This window comes from Simochromis diagramma, unplaced genomic scaffold (genome assembly GCF_900408965.1).
Source record: "Simochromis diagramma unplaced genomic scaffold, fSimDia1.1 OVJJ01000348.1, whole genome shotgun sequence".
NCBI lineage: Eukaryota > Metazoa > Chordata > Actinopteri > Cichliformes > Cichlidae > Simochromis > Simochromis diagramma.
The window spans coordinates 606,139-623,632 of NW_024386755.1; the positions used below are offsets into that span (position 1 = coordinate 606,139).

The following is a 17,494-nucleotide window of genomic DNA, read 5'->3' on the forward strand; positions in this document are numbered from 1 at the left end:
TCTCCACGCTGTAGTCAGAGCTGGGTTAACCACAGGCAGACTTGGAGGGGGGGAGGGAAGGGTGAAGAAGGTGTCGTGAACATTCACATGAAAATTGAAACTACATTAAATGCCAGCGTGAGCAGGAGGCAGAAGCAGGCGAGCATGAGCGCCGTACATCAAATACCTGAATTTGAGAAACTTAAGAAAATTTTGCCGCTAAACCTTTTGACGACGTGTTAGTGAGAAAGATGACAGCTTCCTATTTCAGCTATTCTGAACTCTTAAGCAATACTTTGCACTGCGCAGAAAGGAAGAGTTCAAGAGTGGGAAGATTGCAATATGTGTAGAAACTGCTAACAGTGTAAAGGAGGGAAGATACGCCAACTAACCGAGCCAGCTCGACACATGTGAGTATCAGCTATTTCTATACCACTAATGTGCTTGTGTTTAATTCTCTGTCTAACATTGTCTTGAGTTTGATGTCTAGTTATTAAAAATGATTGTCCCAGAAGCCAAATCTTAGAGGAAACTTTCTTAGTTTTGTATACTATTTTTGCTGAATTATGCACTGTTAACTACCCAGATTGTCTTTTTTACTGAATGGACCTTCTGTATTATCTACAGCTCATGTCCATAGATGTAGACAAAAATATGTCAATGTGTTTGTGTCCAGGGCTGTTCACAGTTCAGTTAATGGGACAACAGCCATCCCATGGAGGAGCAGCAGGAGGAAACTGTCACTGCTGGATCAGCTGAAAGGCTGCCAGGAGGCCTGGTGCCCCGGGGGAGCCTGGGACAGAGAGGGGGCTCACGCTGCTATCTGTGGGACACCTGCTGGGGTAGGAGCAGACATCACTGAATGACTCTCGCTGTTATTATGTGACATCAAGCGTCCAGTGTGTGTCAAATGAAGTCCAGATGATTGATCAAATCATTCAAGGATCTCCCTGTAAAGCTTCCCACTAACACTAAATAATGACTCTGTTTCCTAACAGGTCCTTGATCTTAGTCTTTGCCTGAGATTCAGTTTTTTTTTCTTTCCCCTCGTCCTATTTGGCAGTGTGGCGATCAGAATCGTTGTCCGATGGCCAAAAAACGCCCAACAGATTCACTTTCCCAATTGGACCATTACGGCATTTGCTATAACAGCCCACTTGATAGTCATATTTTATTAGAATTTGACCAGTTTAATCAACTGCTACTCAGTCGATTCAATTTTGACCACTCTTATGCAATAAAACAACTTTACATTTAATGACTTACTTACTTTGCATTTACTTTTAGACTATTTTTTAAAAAAAAGAAATCTTAGTTCTTTATTTTTTTTCTCAGTTTCCCGCCAGTGTCTCCCACTTCCCAGTGTGTCCTCTCTTCTGCTTCCTCTCCCAGTTTCGCTGCTTTTTGCGTTCCCAAGCTCGAAGTCGCGGGCATCATTTAAATTTTCTCTAGCAACCAAGTGTTTTTTGTGGGTCTGAATGTTGACATGCACTCGTCACTTAAATGTAGTTCCTTCTTTTTTTTCTATTTGAGGTCTGATAACACAACGAACTGTTTTAAATGCAGAAGTAGTGCTGAATAAAAGCGAGTTCATGTCAGGGAAATGACATTTCATGGTGGGTTTGGCTGCTGCACTCGCAGGGAATGTAAGTAACAAAGTAACAACGTATGATGCCTTATGTATTCATTGTTCTCGGTTATTATAAAGCGTGACATGGAGACAATTACACTGAAATGCAAAACTCTGACTGGCAGCAACAAGTCGTTGAACCGTGACAAATGTGTTATGGAGGAGGAGTGTGCTTTTTTGTTTTGTATTAAGTGTTAAGAGACAAGTTTACTGGCATAATGTGATAAGCAGAATGCTGTGGAGGTTGTAGTCGACTTTTGTTCAATCAGATGTTGGAAGGGAGGGTTGATTGACTCATTTCTTCTTGTTTTTATGAATGGCAAACAGTAAGGTGGCTGTTATGAATCAGTGGAAGATATATTTTTCCTAATTGCCTCCGTTTTTGCTGTCTTTCAGTGTGTTTCTGTGCTCAGAGTTTGGTGACTTCAAGTAAGCTTGTCAGTCTTTATTTTTGTACACACAGAGCCTGAAAACCACTTCCTCTGTACATGTTTGTAAATGTGTGCTGGTCTAAAGAGCACCTTTGAATTTGGCTGTGGTGATGTAACTACTTGACAGAGCCGTTGCCTGGGATTACATGCGTTTTGCTTTACTCAAGTTAATTGTGTCTCAACTGGCCGTTTTATTGTCTTTGCTTCCAAAAAAGGCGTCGTGATCGATGCAAGTCTCTGTGCAGACAAAGCAAAGCTGTGTGTATAAAAGGAGACATGAAGAAGTGAAAGGGCCTCTTGAGATATTCACACCAGAAACAGAAACACTTCACATTTTTTTCTAAAGTGGACAAATACCAGGAACAAGATTAGTCTTTTACCATCACTGACGAGGCTGGAGTCAGCAGTACAACGTTTTAGCCTCATCACTGACTGTAACTGATCCTGTTTCTTGTACATTTTTATGCCATCTAAGTTAAAATACATGAATCACGTTAGCCCGCTCGAGTTACAGCAGTGCCTGATTCAATGAGGCCTTTACAAAAGCTAGTCACAAGGCACGTTTAAAGACAGAATGAGTTTGATATGATCTGAGAGCAAGAACCTAAAAATAAATGCCCTAACTGCAAGACCCTATTCACAGTAATGCGAAAAAGAAAGTGCAGCCTCTTTCACTTCTAAGGTTTTGCATGTCAGCACATATAAAGATCATCTGCTCTTTAGAAGGTCTTCAAATTATTCAAATGCAACCTCACATGAACGACAACAAATGTCATACTGTCATTGTTTATCAGCTCTATAACATCAAGTAGAAAGTACATCCTATGATTCATTAGCTTGTAAACCCACCTTTAGCAGAAGTATTTCTTCAAACTAATAAAGTCACACAGAGAGTGGGCAGTTTGACTGGGCCATTCCGATGCCTTCATTTTCTTCTTTTTCAGCCATTCTGTCATAGATTCACTGCTGTGTTTGGGATCATTGTCCTGTTGCATGACCCACTCTGGGTCAAGCTTTAGTTGTCAGACAGATGGCCTCACATTTGACTCTAAAATACTTGGAGTTCAGTAATGCAAAGTATCCAGTTCTCAAGCCCGAATCATCACCCTTCCTCCAGCGTGCCTGACAGCTGGTATGAGGTTTCTGTACTAAAAAAGCTGTGTTTGGTTTTTGCCAAACGTGGAGATGTGCATTACCAATCACCTTCACTTTGGTCTCATCTGTCCAGAGAACATTGTTCCAGAAGGCTTGTGGTTTGTTCACATCCAACTTTGCAAAATTAAGCTCTGGTTTCTCCTGGCAACTGTTCCATACAAGCCATTCAGTCCTTTTATAATCGTACTGTATCATTTGATGCTAACTGAGGTGTCGGTATTAGATGTAGCTCTTGGGTTTTCTGCAGTTTCTCTGAGCATTGCACGGTCTTTAGGTGAATTTAATAGGATGCCACACCGGAGAAGACTGTCATAAATGATCTCTACGTGTTAATAATCCCTATTACTGTATAATAACCCTGTACTTCTACAGTAATAAATTACCCTGAACTTACAGTCTATTTCTGCACGACATATTTCTTTGCTGCAGGTATCCCTGAGTGCTAGTTTAAGGAGTCAGCACATGGTTGAAAGCTGGGCAGGAAACTACACACATAAAACTCTTTTAGTTATCGTTATGATTATGGTTGTTCGGAAGATGGTGGCATTTTGTGTTAGCATTTGTGTTTATTTACTTTAGTCCACTCTTGTACTGGTTTATAGTTTTTCCACCATGAGTTAAGACAGTTTAGTCTGCTCTGATGGCTAAAACAGAAGTTAGAAAAGAAACAACATCTTTGGGGTCGTGGTGTGTGCTGCTGTATCACACATGTGGTGTGAACTGTGAGTGAATAAAATGCACAGTAGAGCGCTCTCTCTTCTTGTCAGACTCAAGGGCTGCATGAAATATGAACGAGTCCTGCCACCGGCCTGTGGGCCACTCTTTGAAACCCTCGGTTTTCAAGGTTTTCTTGTATAGGATTTGATTGGTTTTAATGAAGATGGATTTGCGCACTAACAGTGTTGTGGGGCTCAGTTTCAGGTTTTAGTTTTGATGCATGCGCAAAATAAAACATGAAGAATAGAATAGAACATGGTTAAAGAAAATCATGTGATGTGAGCGGTCTTAAGCCACACTGGTTCGTCACTCAGAGTTAACCATCATCTACAGATTCATATCAGCGTCTCTGAGTGGGCAAGCAAACACTTATCAGCACTTAATGCATGAGCCCTTAGACATTTGCAGTGTGCATGACGCTCTGTCACGTCGAGATCAAATCAATTGACTCTTGTCACAGAAATTCTGACACATTTCTTTGTAAACCACATGCTAAAATAGTTTTTTTTCTCTGTGTCCATCCATCACTCAGTTGTTCTCTTACTGCTGCCTGCTTACCATCTGGCCACGCCTTGTAGCCTGCCAGCGTGAACATTTAACCCTCTCGAGGCAGGCGTTGCCGATTTGCAACAGTTAAAAACTAACAACCTGATTACCCCACATACATATTTTATGAGTTTTTTTTACTCAGAAGTACCACTGCAGGACTTGGTTGTGCATTAGCAACAAAAAGTTTAATTTGAGCCTGAGAGGGTTAAAAGTAAACGTTCTCCTGCTTAACAGGTTTCTGTGACAGTTGAAATCTTTAAATGAGTCACACGTGTGTTTCCCTGCAGAGTTTCCTGGTTGTGCGGGACTCTGTGACGTCTCAGCCAAGCCTGCTGTGTGTGTCTGCCGGAGCGCAGAATGAGGAAGTCTTTGATTATAATATCAAATGCACAGGAGCAGGTAGGATCCCGCCACATGCAAACATCTGTGCGTGTGTGTGCGTGTGTGTGTGTGTGTGTGTGTGTGTGTGTGTGTGTGTGTGTGTGTGTGTGTGTGCGCTTGGGCGTGCATGCATGTGCTTGTGCTTGTGTGTGTGTCTGTGTGACCAAGCTACCAATTTCCCTGCGTCATTTTTAGTGGTTATTTTATGAGTCAGTACTTCTGTCAAACATGTCAAACTGAACCAATAAATAGAAAATAACCTAGTAACGTCATAGTTGCACTTTCTCTTCTCAGGTTTGTGTACCTGCAGACATGGCAGTTATTGTAGATTGATGCAGATTAAAACATAAACATCTGGTCCTATTTTATTTATTTACCAAACTTTTCCACTTACTGATCTACATGATGTATCTAAAAAATAAAAAAAATCAAACACTAAAGGGTCATCTGACTCCTCTAGCCTGCAACACCCTCGTCAGGCTTTACAAACCACACACTGCCAGGAAATAATCAAGCTGTAAAGCTACTGTGGAAATATGTGAAACCCTAACGCTGGCTTATCTTAAGTTCCCTTTTAGTTTTTTTCTGGTATAAACTTTGGTGCATTTCCAGGAAAGTATTTTTCACCGGAGCATTTCAGAATGAGACTAAAGCTGCCCACTCTTTCTGTTTCTCTCTGACAGTTTTCCAACTGTCTGAGTCTCATCTGTCTTTCTCTGACTTGACTCAGCTGGTGCTCTTCTACTCTCTGACCAGGTAAGAATCTCCTGTCTCAGCTACATAAAAAACTCTCCATGCTTGGTTATTGGTGGAACTGTGGACATTGTGAAAGACTGTTCGAACCCGTGTTTAACCAAATCCTGTCTGTTTATCTCTTGGATCTCTCTCCCTCTGTGTTTCAGGGATGTGCTGGATGTTTGTCTCCACATTCCTCGCTGGATCTACAGCGTAACAGACACAAAAAAAGAGCGTCTTTCACAGCTTGAACCTAGTGCGTCCGGGCCTTCCTGAGCTTTTGACTTTCATAATCTTCAACAAAACAATACAAAACCGCAAATAAATACACTGTGTTGAGGAGCCTTGTCAGCTAATTTCACTGATTTCTCTGTTGCAGAAACTTGGCTTTCCACACCGCCTGATCAACAGACTGATCAAATGTCCCAAAGGGAACCAAGCAGCATGATGTGCTCCATACAGGTATGTTGCTTATCTACGTGTGTGTAGATTTTTGTGAGGGAGGGGGAGGGACTTAAGGGGAAATGGTGTCTTTACTTCCTTCAGTGGGTAAATCAATAGCCTGGTAATTGTCTCAGAAACAGAACATTCATCATGCAACCAGAAGCACCACTCCAAAATAATGTTCAGGTGCCCACAAGAATATTTAAATTAAGAATAATTTAACTTTCTAAAGTGGTTATATGTGTCTATTGTGTAACCAATGTTGCGTTCTATCCTGTTAACACTGTATATATGTGTTTTTTTCACTAGCTGACGTCCACAAACGGGGCCCTGTGTATCATCAATCCCCTCTACCTCCGTGAACACGGAGACGAGTGGCTGACCCACAGGCCAGCTGCCACACAGCCGTCAAATTTCAGACGCCTCAGCACCACCCGGCAATGGGCAGGCGCAGGGTTACAAAGTAAACGAGCCATCTCTTTGGAGCAAGAAACCCCTGCTCCCAATACAGAGAGCTCAGGTCAGTGCACCAACTTCAGATTTCACCCAATATAAAAAAAGCTTCCTCAGTTCTGAACAGCAATGTTAGACAGTGTAGTTTCATTTCCCCTCACAGTTTTGGAAAACAATGCTTCTATCTATCCAGATCAGGAGATGCTTTGAACTTAAAGTTCCTCTCCTTGCACTGTTTAAACCCCTAAAAACCTCTTCTTCCCCTCATAAAAAATAAGCCTACCAATAAACTCGTAACTGTGTTTTCCATACATTTTGTACATGCAGTCCTGGTCAGTTCTGCTGAAGTGTGTGAGAGGCAAAAACACAGTTAGGAGTTTCTAAATCAGGAAGTCCTGGGCCACAGAGAGTATGCTGTTCCTGCAGGTCAGGGGGAGAAAAAAATCCACTGTGTCTGGTGCAAACAGGAAGTGGCTTTGTGCAAGCTTTTAAAACTAAATGAAAATATCGCCACAAAAAGCATTCATGTGGGTTAGCACTTATTAAAATACTTTAATCATCGTCAGCTGTTCTGTCGTCTTGCTCCACACTTGCACATATATTTGGCTTGACCACACTGTTAATCGCTAGCTCTGACAAGTTAGCCCTGCATAGCAAGTGGACAAAACTAATTCCTATGGTTGTTTTTGAGACTGTCAGAGGTACATCATATTTCAGAAATAGTTAAAATGCCAGTCCTGTCTTTCTGTTTATGTCACTTGTGATATCAGTAAGTGGGATCAGTTAAATTCATTGCAAAAAACTGTGATGTTATTCAGGTTTAATCAGAGCCTGTTCCGCTGATTCTGCACCAACTGAGCAAACACCAGCAGGGGTGGTCCTCCGGCGGCCCAGTCGGGATTTAGTAATCGCCCAGCCTCAGAGGGTGAGTACGGGGAGCCTATCTTCATCCACTTCCTCCACCCCCAGAAATGGAACACCCTGAGTTGCAGCGCCACAGCAGCCCCGTGCCTCAGTCTCCTCACAGGGTGTCCTGGATTGAGGATGGCGTCTGGCTGCCTCCACCCAGGCCTTCTTCCTTGCTCCAGCCTCCATCACTCGAGCTTGACTCGCTTTCAATCAGCAGCATAGAGGAAGAGATGGAGCCCCAGATGCTAAGCTCATCACATCACCACGCTTCAGCACACCGTTTGGCTGATAAGGTCCTACATCGCCTTTCTGCCGTGGGCCAGGCGCTGGGTGGGCTGGTAAGCCAGAGAAAAAGACTGTCCAATCGTGTGCAAGAGCTGAGTGAGAAGAAAGGTGCTGCATTCGCAGAGGCTGTGAAGGGATTTGTGGAGATGACATCGAAGCGAGGGACTGATTCTAGCGGTGTCACAGGGTCGGAGTTCTTACAGGAAGTGAGATTATCACTCACATCACTGAGGGAGACACTGCTGGAATATGCAGAAATCCAGATGTTACTGGAAAGCATAACTGACTTAAACGACTCAGAGATTGGTGAGTGGGCTGTGACATAACACAGAAATGATTTTAGGTTTTTGTTGTCAGCATAAATGACAGAATATATATTTTGCATTATTAAAACCTTGTGGTTGAACGCTTAGTGCTCCAATAATTATCCCTCTGCTATCTTTTGATCCTGGTGTTGCAGATCAACACCAGGATCACCAGGGCTTTTAATTAGATTTGTGCTGTATGTTTGATAATTAATGTATTTTATGTATTTCTGTTTTATATTACTGTGAAGCACCTTGTGGTTTTTATCCTGTGAAAAGTGCTATATAAATAAATTGATTTGATTTGAATTGACTTGGTGTAGACACCCTGGTGGAGCTCTCCATCCACAAAGTGGCTCTGAAGCCTGTCTCCAGCCACCTCTACTCCTGCATAGAAACCTCCCGAACCAATGATGGCACCTTCGAGCGTCTCCAGAGCAACCTGCGCTTGCTGGAAAAGAACGAGGTGACTGAACTAGGAGGTTCAGCAGGAGTTGGAGTTCCTGACTCCGTCACGCTTGATCGTATCCAGCAGAAATGGAATAATATGCACGATGTCTACTCTCCAAACAAGAAAGTGGAGATCATGCTCAAAGTCTGCAAGAGCATCTATCACAGCATGAGTGCCAATGCTAGCTCAGGTAGCCTGGCAGTGTTTCGTAAATACCACTCTTCTACTTTGAGTCGCTTGGTTGCTATATCCACTTAAAGTCATGTTCTCCTCACAGCAGGTAAAGTGTATGGAGCAGATGATTTCCTGCCCTGCCTGACGTGGGTGCTGCTCCGTAGCAACCTGGTCACCTTGCAGGTAGACACAGATTACATGATGGAACTGCTGGATCCCACACAGCTACAAGGAGAGGGTAAGCCAGTTATAATTCAAGGACAATGTAGAGGAAGTGTGATGCTCCATTTGAGTAAATCATGTTTGAAACTAAATAGAAGTTTTTCTGACTTTACTCAGAAACTTAGTAAGTGACTTGCTAACACACTCTGACAGTAATGCCTATGTTTGCCTGGTCAACAACTATCTGGAAATCATCAGTTGTGAGAGGAAAGTGTGTATTCCCCGACTGGTTGTGAGTGGATGCTGGAAGTTGCTAGGATGAATTGGTCAAAGGGATTGCTTTGGTGGCTAGCAGATTGCTGCAGTCACCAGTAGTTTACATGTGTGTTTACTCCTCGATAAATGTAAATAAACTGTGCAAAGTAAGAAACTGGGCTAAAATGTGTTTACTCGGGGAGTGAACAGCAAATGTTTGCACACAGGTCTGCATTTTTCATGGAACTCTAACAATCTGCTAGTAATGGCTTTGCACATTTTTCCCTAATGATGGCTGCTCACTGGTCTCCAGGCCCACGTGACTAAGGGCTTATTCTTTTAAGTGAAGCCTTTTTTATTGTCCTGCAAATGTGTTCATCTGCATACCGGTTTAAATTTTGATGGAGGAGTGGCTCTCGTGTAGTCCTCCAAGATCCTGACTGCACATGATTGGATGTACATGAACTTAAAAAGTATGGCCTTTTAAAGTCTAAAGATGACTATAGACTATAGAGGGCCTTACCCTTATAATTTTATTCTTGCACTACTAATATGGCATTGCATACTTAAAATAGTCCTTACGTTTTCTTAATTTTGTCCTTGGTGCAGCCCTTTAGTTTTTCAGCTGTCTGAAAAAAACAGTTTTAGCTCCCCTTTGTTTAAGTGATCTCTCTTTTGATTGGCTGCCCCTCGCACACAGGAAACAGCAAGTGGGTGGTGTTTCTGTTCTCACAGCCTCAGAGCTGTATGCCTGGGATGTCACACAGAGCAAAGAACAAACAAATATGAGCATTTAGTGTACTCCCAAGGGCTAAGCTTTGGGTTTAATCAGTCCCCCCTACATGTATGGAACTTTATGATGACACTTTGTAGTTGTAGTTTTGTAGTTTCCCCCCTGCTTATAGGTTGTCTCACTCAATGTGACCTTTTTCTATATCCCCATATCAACAGGTGGCTACTACCTTACAACTCTATATGCCTCTCTCTACTACATCAGCAGTTTCCGCCCACGACTGGCTGCCCGTCAGCTCAGTGTGGAAGCCCAACAGTCTCTCAATCAGTGGCATCGCAGACGCACACTGCACTGTAACCAGTCGCGTCGCAGCAAGCACAGACGGACTATTCGGAGGCAGGTTTGTCGGGACGGGAGTAAAGATGAAAGCAAAAATGAAAATGCATCTGTTAGTATGGAGGGGTCACAGGAACAGGAAGAACGCAACACAGAGGCTCTGCAGACACTGAGCGAGGAGACAGGGAGGGAACAAGGAGCCAATGACCAATCACAGCCTACTAGTCCAACTTCAGACTCTCAACCTGTGACACAGGAAGAGGAAACAGCAAGCAAACAGGAAGATAGCCAGACTTCTGGTGAAGGAAAAGAGGAGGACCACAGAGCATTATAATGAGATGCACGTCGTCAGGAGAAGGTCAAAGACCCTCAAAATGTTCTTACTGGTCAAAGCTATTTCACACCTGTTGAAATTCTTGCAAAGAGGTAAATTAACCTTTTAACATGTGTCACTAATACCGTGGTGTCAGTTAAGGTGAACGTGTGCCTGACTCAGCCTGAGGATTGGGACTCCTCTTGGGTCTCATTATAAAGCTGGAGGGTCACAAGTTGAGAGGATGAATGAGATACTAAAGTGACATTTCTTAAATTTGAGCTGTTTTCTTCTAAAGTGTAACAAGGGGTGTCACACATGGACACCGCTCTCTTGTCACACTCCAAAAAGATTCAAAGCACTGGTCTAAATGACAACAAGTTTAATGTCATAAGTGAGCTGTAAAGACAACACTTGTTACTAGAGACTTGCTTAATGGGAGCTTATTTGGCCACCATCATCAGTGTAAATGTGTGACATAGATCAGTGTTCCCCCTCAAACTCCGGGGGGTTAAATCTAGTAATTGATCACATTGATCAATTAACAGTATATATTAAACATAAGCGATGTATTTGATACAGTTGCTTTATCACATTTCCTAAACCCCCCTGACCAGGAAGTGGTTGCATTTTGTAAGCTGTGCCCTGGGTTGGAATCCTTCATGCTGATTAATTTAAACTTGTATCATTCGACATTTCTAAATGTGGTCATATTAAAGCAGTAGCCTGCCAAAAGAGTGAAGTCATTAAGGTCTAAAAAAGTCTGCTTAGGTTGTACAGTTTATTCTGCTCTTTTTAGCACCGCCTACAACAGACGGCTATTTTCAGGTAAATGCAGTCCCACTTTGTGTTGCTCATAGAGTTTATTATTATTATTATTATTATTATTATTATTATTATTGCAGAAGCTTGCTCCAGGATGAAATGCTAAAATCTACTTGGACTTGTTGCTAACTTTATTAATTTTGGTAATAGCGTTAAATGGTGTTAACAGTAACATTTTGACAATGCTATGGGCATGTCTTTTCCTTTCGTCCTAAAGTGGCAATAAATTAAACTAATCAATAAATAAAACTGAATCATTTGATTTTCTCAATTCTGTCTCAGGCTCTTTTCTAACAGCATTTTGCTGCAAAGGCATGTGCTATGTTGTTTCTGGTCTCCACAGTAATGCACAAACACTTTAAATCCACAGACTCCCCACAAAAAGCAATTACAGTAGCACCATTATCACTTATCTCTACACTACAGTAAAGTTTATCCGCAGTTTGGGCCACTAGAGGGCAGCATTCAACCTTCTCTGTTATGAACAGCTTTTAGCCCCTTGATTGGTGGGTGGCTTTGGAGCTTTCTTGAAGAGGAAGCTGAAACTAAACTAAGTTACATAAGTTAAAATCACTGTGCTACCACTACTAGTACTAGTGATAGTGTGCCTCTTTTGGCACAGTATAATCTTTAGCAGAAGCAGAAGCTATAGCACCAAACAGGTAAGTAAGGAATAAATCATTGGTCATGAGACAAAGCTGAAAATGACAACTGAAATTACAAGACTGAAAGGAAGGAGTCAAAACCAAATTTGCATATATGTAAGGGAGATGGCATATCTGCAAGTTAAAAGTTGCAGTTGAAGTGATAATGAAAAGATACTTGCAAGTCACATTCGAAGAGGTTCTTGAAAGGAGACTTGAAAGGAGGTACGTTAGGCTAGTCATTGACATTAAATGTGTAAGTCAAGTTAAAGCACCTGTAAAAACAGAGTGACAGGTGGCGGTTCAGCACTGGGCACGGGGGGTTGGGGGTAAGCTGTCAGCTAATGCTAACTTGGTTTGTAAGGTGCATCCATAGACAGGATTAATGCATTACACAGAAACTGCTCGTGAGTGCTAAGACGTATACACATAAGATACTAGAACCAAATTTACCAAATTTGCGTCACTGCTGAGCCAATTCATTTGTTAAACTGTTGCACTGAAAAGTGCAAAGACTTTATTGACTTAAATAAGTTGAGGTGAACCCAGTCAGGAAGTGGCCACAGGCCTAATATCGCACAATTTAAAGTAAGTAAGTAAGTAAGTAAGTTAGAGCCTCTACAGTCTACTTCTAAAATGCAGCTTCTGAAACCCATACAGCTGAAAACACATTAAATCTGCTGTATAAAGTTTGGCATTTCACATGGCAGTTTGCGGTTCACTTTTGGAGCCACCCTCAAGTGGTCATTCAAAAATCTAGTTTTTGGTACATCAGCTATTTTTTAGTCTTCGAGGTTGTCAATTGGTTAAGACTTTAAGAAGTGGCTATTGATAAACTAAAAATTAAGGCTGAAGCATCTCACTTAAAGTAGACTTAGTGGAAAAATAGCACAGTTAAAAATTAAAATAAAAGGAGTCATAAATAGGCCTCGGCTCCTAGGGGTTTCCCATGATTTCTTCTTCGCTCATCTTCTTTTGCTTTCTATGTTTATACACCACTCTGTATTTAATCATTAGTTATTATTAAACTCTGGCTTTTTCTCCCATAGTTTACCTTTCATCCTGTCTTCCTCTGCTCTCTTCTTGTTCCCCTTACCACGAACTGGTTGCGGCTAATGGCTGCACCTCCCTGAGCCCGAGTCTCCTGCAGGTTTGTTCCTGTTAAAAGGAAGTTTTTCTTTCCCACTGTTGCCAAGTGCTTGCTTATAGGGGGTCATGTGATGGTTGTGGTTTCTTTCAGTTATTGTAGGAACTTTACAATATAAAGTGCTTTGAATTGATGCTGTATAAATAAAACTTAATAAAAATGCTAAATCAAAAAAAAAAGGTGGAAAGGACAGTTGAATTCTTGTAAGAACTGAAGTAGAATTTAAATTCATTATTGTAATTTAATCTACAGTCTGTAGCTATTGTTCTTGTACATTTTCCTATGATTCATGATACATTTATGCTATTACATTGCTATTTTTTGTTGTTATAATATAATTAACAGCTTGTAAATTCAAATGTTACCACAATACTTAATAAATGCACATACATTGAGCGTGTACACATGTGAATAGTTATGCAGAGGGCCTCTCATGTAAATGTACACACACAGCTCCATGTACATGCACATATGGAACCCTCTCATCGCTGCATTCTAAATGACCGAGCCAATCAAATTTGCCTAATGAGACATCTGGCATTCTGCCTGCATGTGGATGGCAAGCCCAGAAACAGCTGGGCCTTTACACACACACACACACACGCACACACACACACACACACACACACACACACACACACACACACACACACGCACACACACTTTTTCTTTACACATACTATCAGTATGTGATAGTTGGTGGACAGAGCAAGAAATGCTGCGATACACACTAAATCACATTTGTAGTGATTCTCTATATCACACACACATGCATACATACACGTACACACATGGGCAATATTTTAAGAAGTGCTGAAGATAGAGTTGTGGTCCAAACCATACATGGCCAGTACGTGTCATTCTCCCACACATAGTCCTTTCACATATGTGATATATTATGCATACATGAGTGTGTGTAACTCACTCACCACTGCCATAAATTAGATATATGGCAGTGGCAGAGGTGGTGGTGGTGTGTGTGTGTGTGTGTGTGTGTGTGTGTGTGTGTGTGTGTGTGTGTGTGTGTGTGTGTGTGTGTGTGTGAAGTGAAGAGCGTAAGGCAGGGATGTGGGAGGGGGCACAGATGGCTGTGGCCTGAGGCGTTTGAGATACTGCAGCTAAACACGGAAACTGCAACACGCACACGCACACACACACACACACACACACACACACACACACACACACACATGCTCACATATAAAGAAACAAGGATGGGAAAACAAAGTTTGATTTATTAATGTTCCCTCAAATATCTGCATTATATATTACTTAACACAACTACATAGTGACTCAGTTACTCAGTTAAATATTGTAGTTTTTCTTCACTATATTAACACGATAGTAGTACAGTAAGTTGATTTAATGTGATACATTACATAGACAGGGAGTGCAGACAGTAAATAAAAATAATTCACCATCTTACCCCAGCTGGTTGCAGCAGATGGCCCCGCCCCTCCCTGAGTCTGGTTCTGCTGGAGGTTCCTTCCTGTCAAAAGGGGAGTTTTTCCTTCCCACTGTTGCCAAAGTGCTCGCTCATAGGGGGTCATATGATTGTTGGGATTTGCTCTGTCTACCTTGCAGTATAAAGCGCCTTGAGGTGACTGTTGCTGCGATTTGGTGCTGTATAAATAAAATTGAATTGAATTATTAATAACGATATACTTCTTTCCCCCTCCTTTGCTTTTCATAACTCCCACAGTGCACCTTGTAATGTCTCACTTTGACCAAAGCAATCCCGTTGAACAGCAGAGCATCTTTACTGCCGTGCTCTTCCTTGTCCTCACATGTCTCTTGTCCCTCTATGATGCGCGTGAGGGTCCTTTGTCTTTACTGCAGCCTCTGACTAACCATCACCGTACAACAGCTTTCCTCTGTCACAGCTCATTCACACGCCCACAATAAAACTTTCTCCTTTTCTCTTTTTAACCCTCGTGGAGATTTTACATTCTCCCTTGTCATTCAGTCCCCCCCCGCATTCCTCCATTCCTTTCTCTTTCTCTACCCCTCTCTCTGTTACTCCCTCCCCCTCCCCATCTCTCCTACTTGTCTGAACTCTGACAGGTGTGTAATTGAATGATTAATGACCACCACAGTAACCCTCCTCCTCCTCTCTCTTTCTCTCTCTCCTGCTCAACCACGCAGACTTTATATTAAAATGGAACTGTGCAATGTTTATGCACACACACACACACACACACACACACACACACACACACACACACACACACACACACACACACACACACACACACACACACACACATTTATGCACACAGGTGTGCACATTTCCACACGTGTTCATTTTGCTTCAATAACCTGAATGGTCAAATTCAAGAAGATGAGTCTTGAAACGATGGAGATGTAAGGAGTGTAGTGATATGTATATGAAGGGCCAACACTGCACCAGTGCTGCAATAAAAATCGGAATAGCTTGATCTTATGTGAATTTAATAAATAAATAATAAATGTTTCCCACAAAGTGAGCTTTAATGGATTAAGAAAATAAAAGTAAAAATCTGATTTGTGACGCTGTACGGCTCAAATCTACTGTAATGCCAAACTACACACCTCTACGGGCTACAGCAGATTTTCTGTCAATAAGTCCCATGCACTGACAGGTGTGATTATTTCTGGTTATTATTATTAATATTATTTTCTGATGCTGAGGGGGAAAATTAATGATAATGTGTGTGTGTGTGTTTTTTGTACAGATTATAAAAACAGCGTGTCATTTGAAAACCAATCAGCTGTTTCAAAGGTCAGAGGAGTGAATATTGATATTACAGACTTTTTCTTGTTTAAACATACATGTTTACACACTTAGGTTATATGGATTGAGAATGTAAAGGCCTCAGGCTTAAACTTCAGTGGTAAGGAGACATTTCTTTGCATTTCTTCATCTTTTCCCATGTTGATGCTGGAGGTTCTCAAATATTTAAAACCATGCCCTTCACTCCGTGATATGCTAAATGTCAGATACGGCACCATCAAGATGTTATTTTTCATAGACAAACCATATTCATTCATTCCCCTGGTTATCCACATCCCCTGGAGAGACTCTGTGCTTCACCAGGGAGAGACATTTATATAAAATTATATAAAATGTCTCATTGAAAAACTTCCTGTTATCCCTTTTTGACTTTTGTGCCCTCCTTCTTTTGCTCTGACTAAACAGTGACAGTGTGATGGACAGTGTGTTTGCTGTAGGCTTTGGTGCAGAGCTCAGTTTCAAAACCAGTATAAAAAATAATGGTACGTTTTCACAGATCATACTGAAACAAAAGTTGCTGAACTATTTGCATGACAGTGTTGTGAAAAAAAGGGATTACCAGGCAAACAGGGCTGCATGGGGGGGGGGGGGGGATTAGAGAGTAAAAGTGAGGGGCCCGTCCTGACCAGCATGGCTGAGGAGCGAGTGCGTGAAGGGACAAAGAGAAACGAAAAGTGGAGGAGTGCTGAGGTCAGGACCTGCGTGCTAAGGGAGAACGACCATTTCCTGTTGACCCCTGTCTGAACTCTGGCCTCTGACCTCCCCTGCAAGTCCCCATCCTCCTGCAGGCCAAATGGGGGTAGGGCGAGGATGGGGTATTACGTGTTTGTTGTGTCCTTTGGCTGCTGTGAGTGGATGTAAGGCAGCAAACGGTGTAATTATGTGTGGATGTTTGGGGCCTAAAGCAGAAGAGAGGTGAAGGTTATGAATAGGATTGGTGTCTACCAGGCTTTAAGGGGGGAAAGTGAGGCGAAAGGCTGCTCAAGTTTTAAGTGTTTGTGCTTCTAAATATATGGCATAAACAGACAGGAAAGAAGAATGTGAGCTCTTGTCTGCGCTATAAAACATTTAAGAATTCGGACTCTTTTTTTCCTCCCTGTGATAATCCAGCCTGCGTGACAGATCACTGCAGCTGCAGCCTGAGGCCTCCATCAGATAAACAGATAGTCAGAGGACACCGACGTGACTTATGAGTGGAAAATAGAGAAAGATCGCACCATTTTTCAAAAAATGGTTCTTAGAAAAGCGAGCGGCTGCGATGTTTGTTATGAATGTTTGAATGTCTCTGGAGTTCCACATTTTCTAAGTGGAACAGATTGTTGTAAATCTCATGAGCTGTTTTTATTTCTCGGTGCTGTTTTGCATTAGCTTTGCTGTCCCATTGCCATATGTGTATATATCTACCAATAAGAGAAAAGGTTTATAGTTGAGGAGAATAGATGCATTTAAGGAACTCCAAACTTTTAAATGACTGTTTCTGCAAAATGAGCCGTGTGTTTACTCATAAGTGGCTGTGTTTTCATCAAAAAGCCTGCACTCTGAATGTATGGCTCTTTACAGCATACGATAGAAATGCAATGCAAAGCTGAGTTCATAATTTGACATTTGTCTGGGTTATCCTTTATGTACATCAGACGTATTATCACTCAGCTTTTGCACAGGCTTGTGTATGTGCCAAATAAAACCAGATGCACACATTTCTCCGTTT

The 17,494-nt window shown here is 41.9% G+C and overlaps 1 protein-coding gene across 2 annotated transcripts; it reads left to right on the top strand.

Annotated features, from left to right (window-relative positions):
• The first annotated feature begins 81 nt into the window (after positions 1 to 81).
• rinl (Ras and Rab interactor-like) lies at positions 82 to 13,238 on the top strand. Of its 2 annotated transcripts, XM_040024499.1 has the most exons (8): positions 82 to 389; positions 656 to 821; positions 4,749 to 4,860; positions 5,526 to 5,598; positions 5,745 to 5,833; positions 5,957 to 6,039; positions 6,331 to 6,541; positions 7,293 to 7,577. In XM_040024499.1, coding segments are annotated over exons 1-8 (903 nt in total). In that variant the 5' UTR covers positions 82 to 387; the 3' UTR covers positions 7,460 to 7,577. The 2 variants fall into 2 exon arrangements, with proteins under 2 accessions (XP_039880433.1, XP_039880423.1); XM_040024489.1 differs by lacking the exons at positions 82 to 389; positions 656 to 821; positions 4,749 to 4,860; ... (2 more) ...; positions 5,957 to 6,039; positions 6,331 to 6,541 and adding exons at positions 6,571 to 7,175; positions 8,297 to 8,614; positions 8,702 to 8,836; positions 9,967 to 13,238 and having other exon boundaries at positions 7,293 to 7,974.
• The last annotated feature ends 4,256 nt before the right edge of the window (positions 13,239 to 17,494 follow it).

What these genes read in the sequence shown, in the direction of transcription:
- rinl (XM_040024489.1), top strand. Translation starts at nt 7,446, where the DNA reads ATGGAACACCCTGAGTTGCAGCGCCACAGCAGCCCCGTGCCTCAGTCT. An exon ending in GAGTGCCAATGCTAGCTCAG is followed by an intron (nt 8,615 to 8,701) that starts GTAGCCTGGCAG and finishes TTCTCCTCACAG; the next exon opens with CAGGTAAAGTGTATGGAGCA. An exon ending in CACACAGCTACAAGGAGAGG is followed by an intron (nt 8,837 to 9,966) that starts GTAAGCCAGTTA and finishes CCATATCAACAG; the next exon opens with GTGGCTACTACCTTACAACT.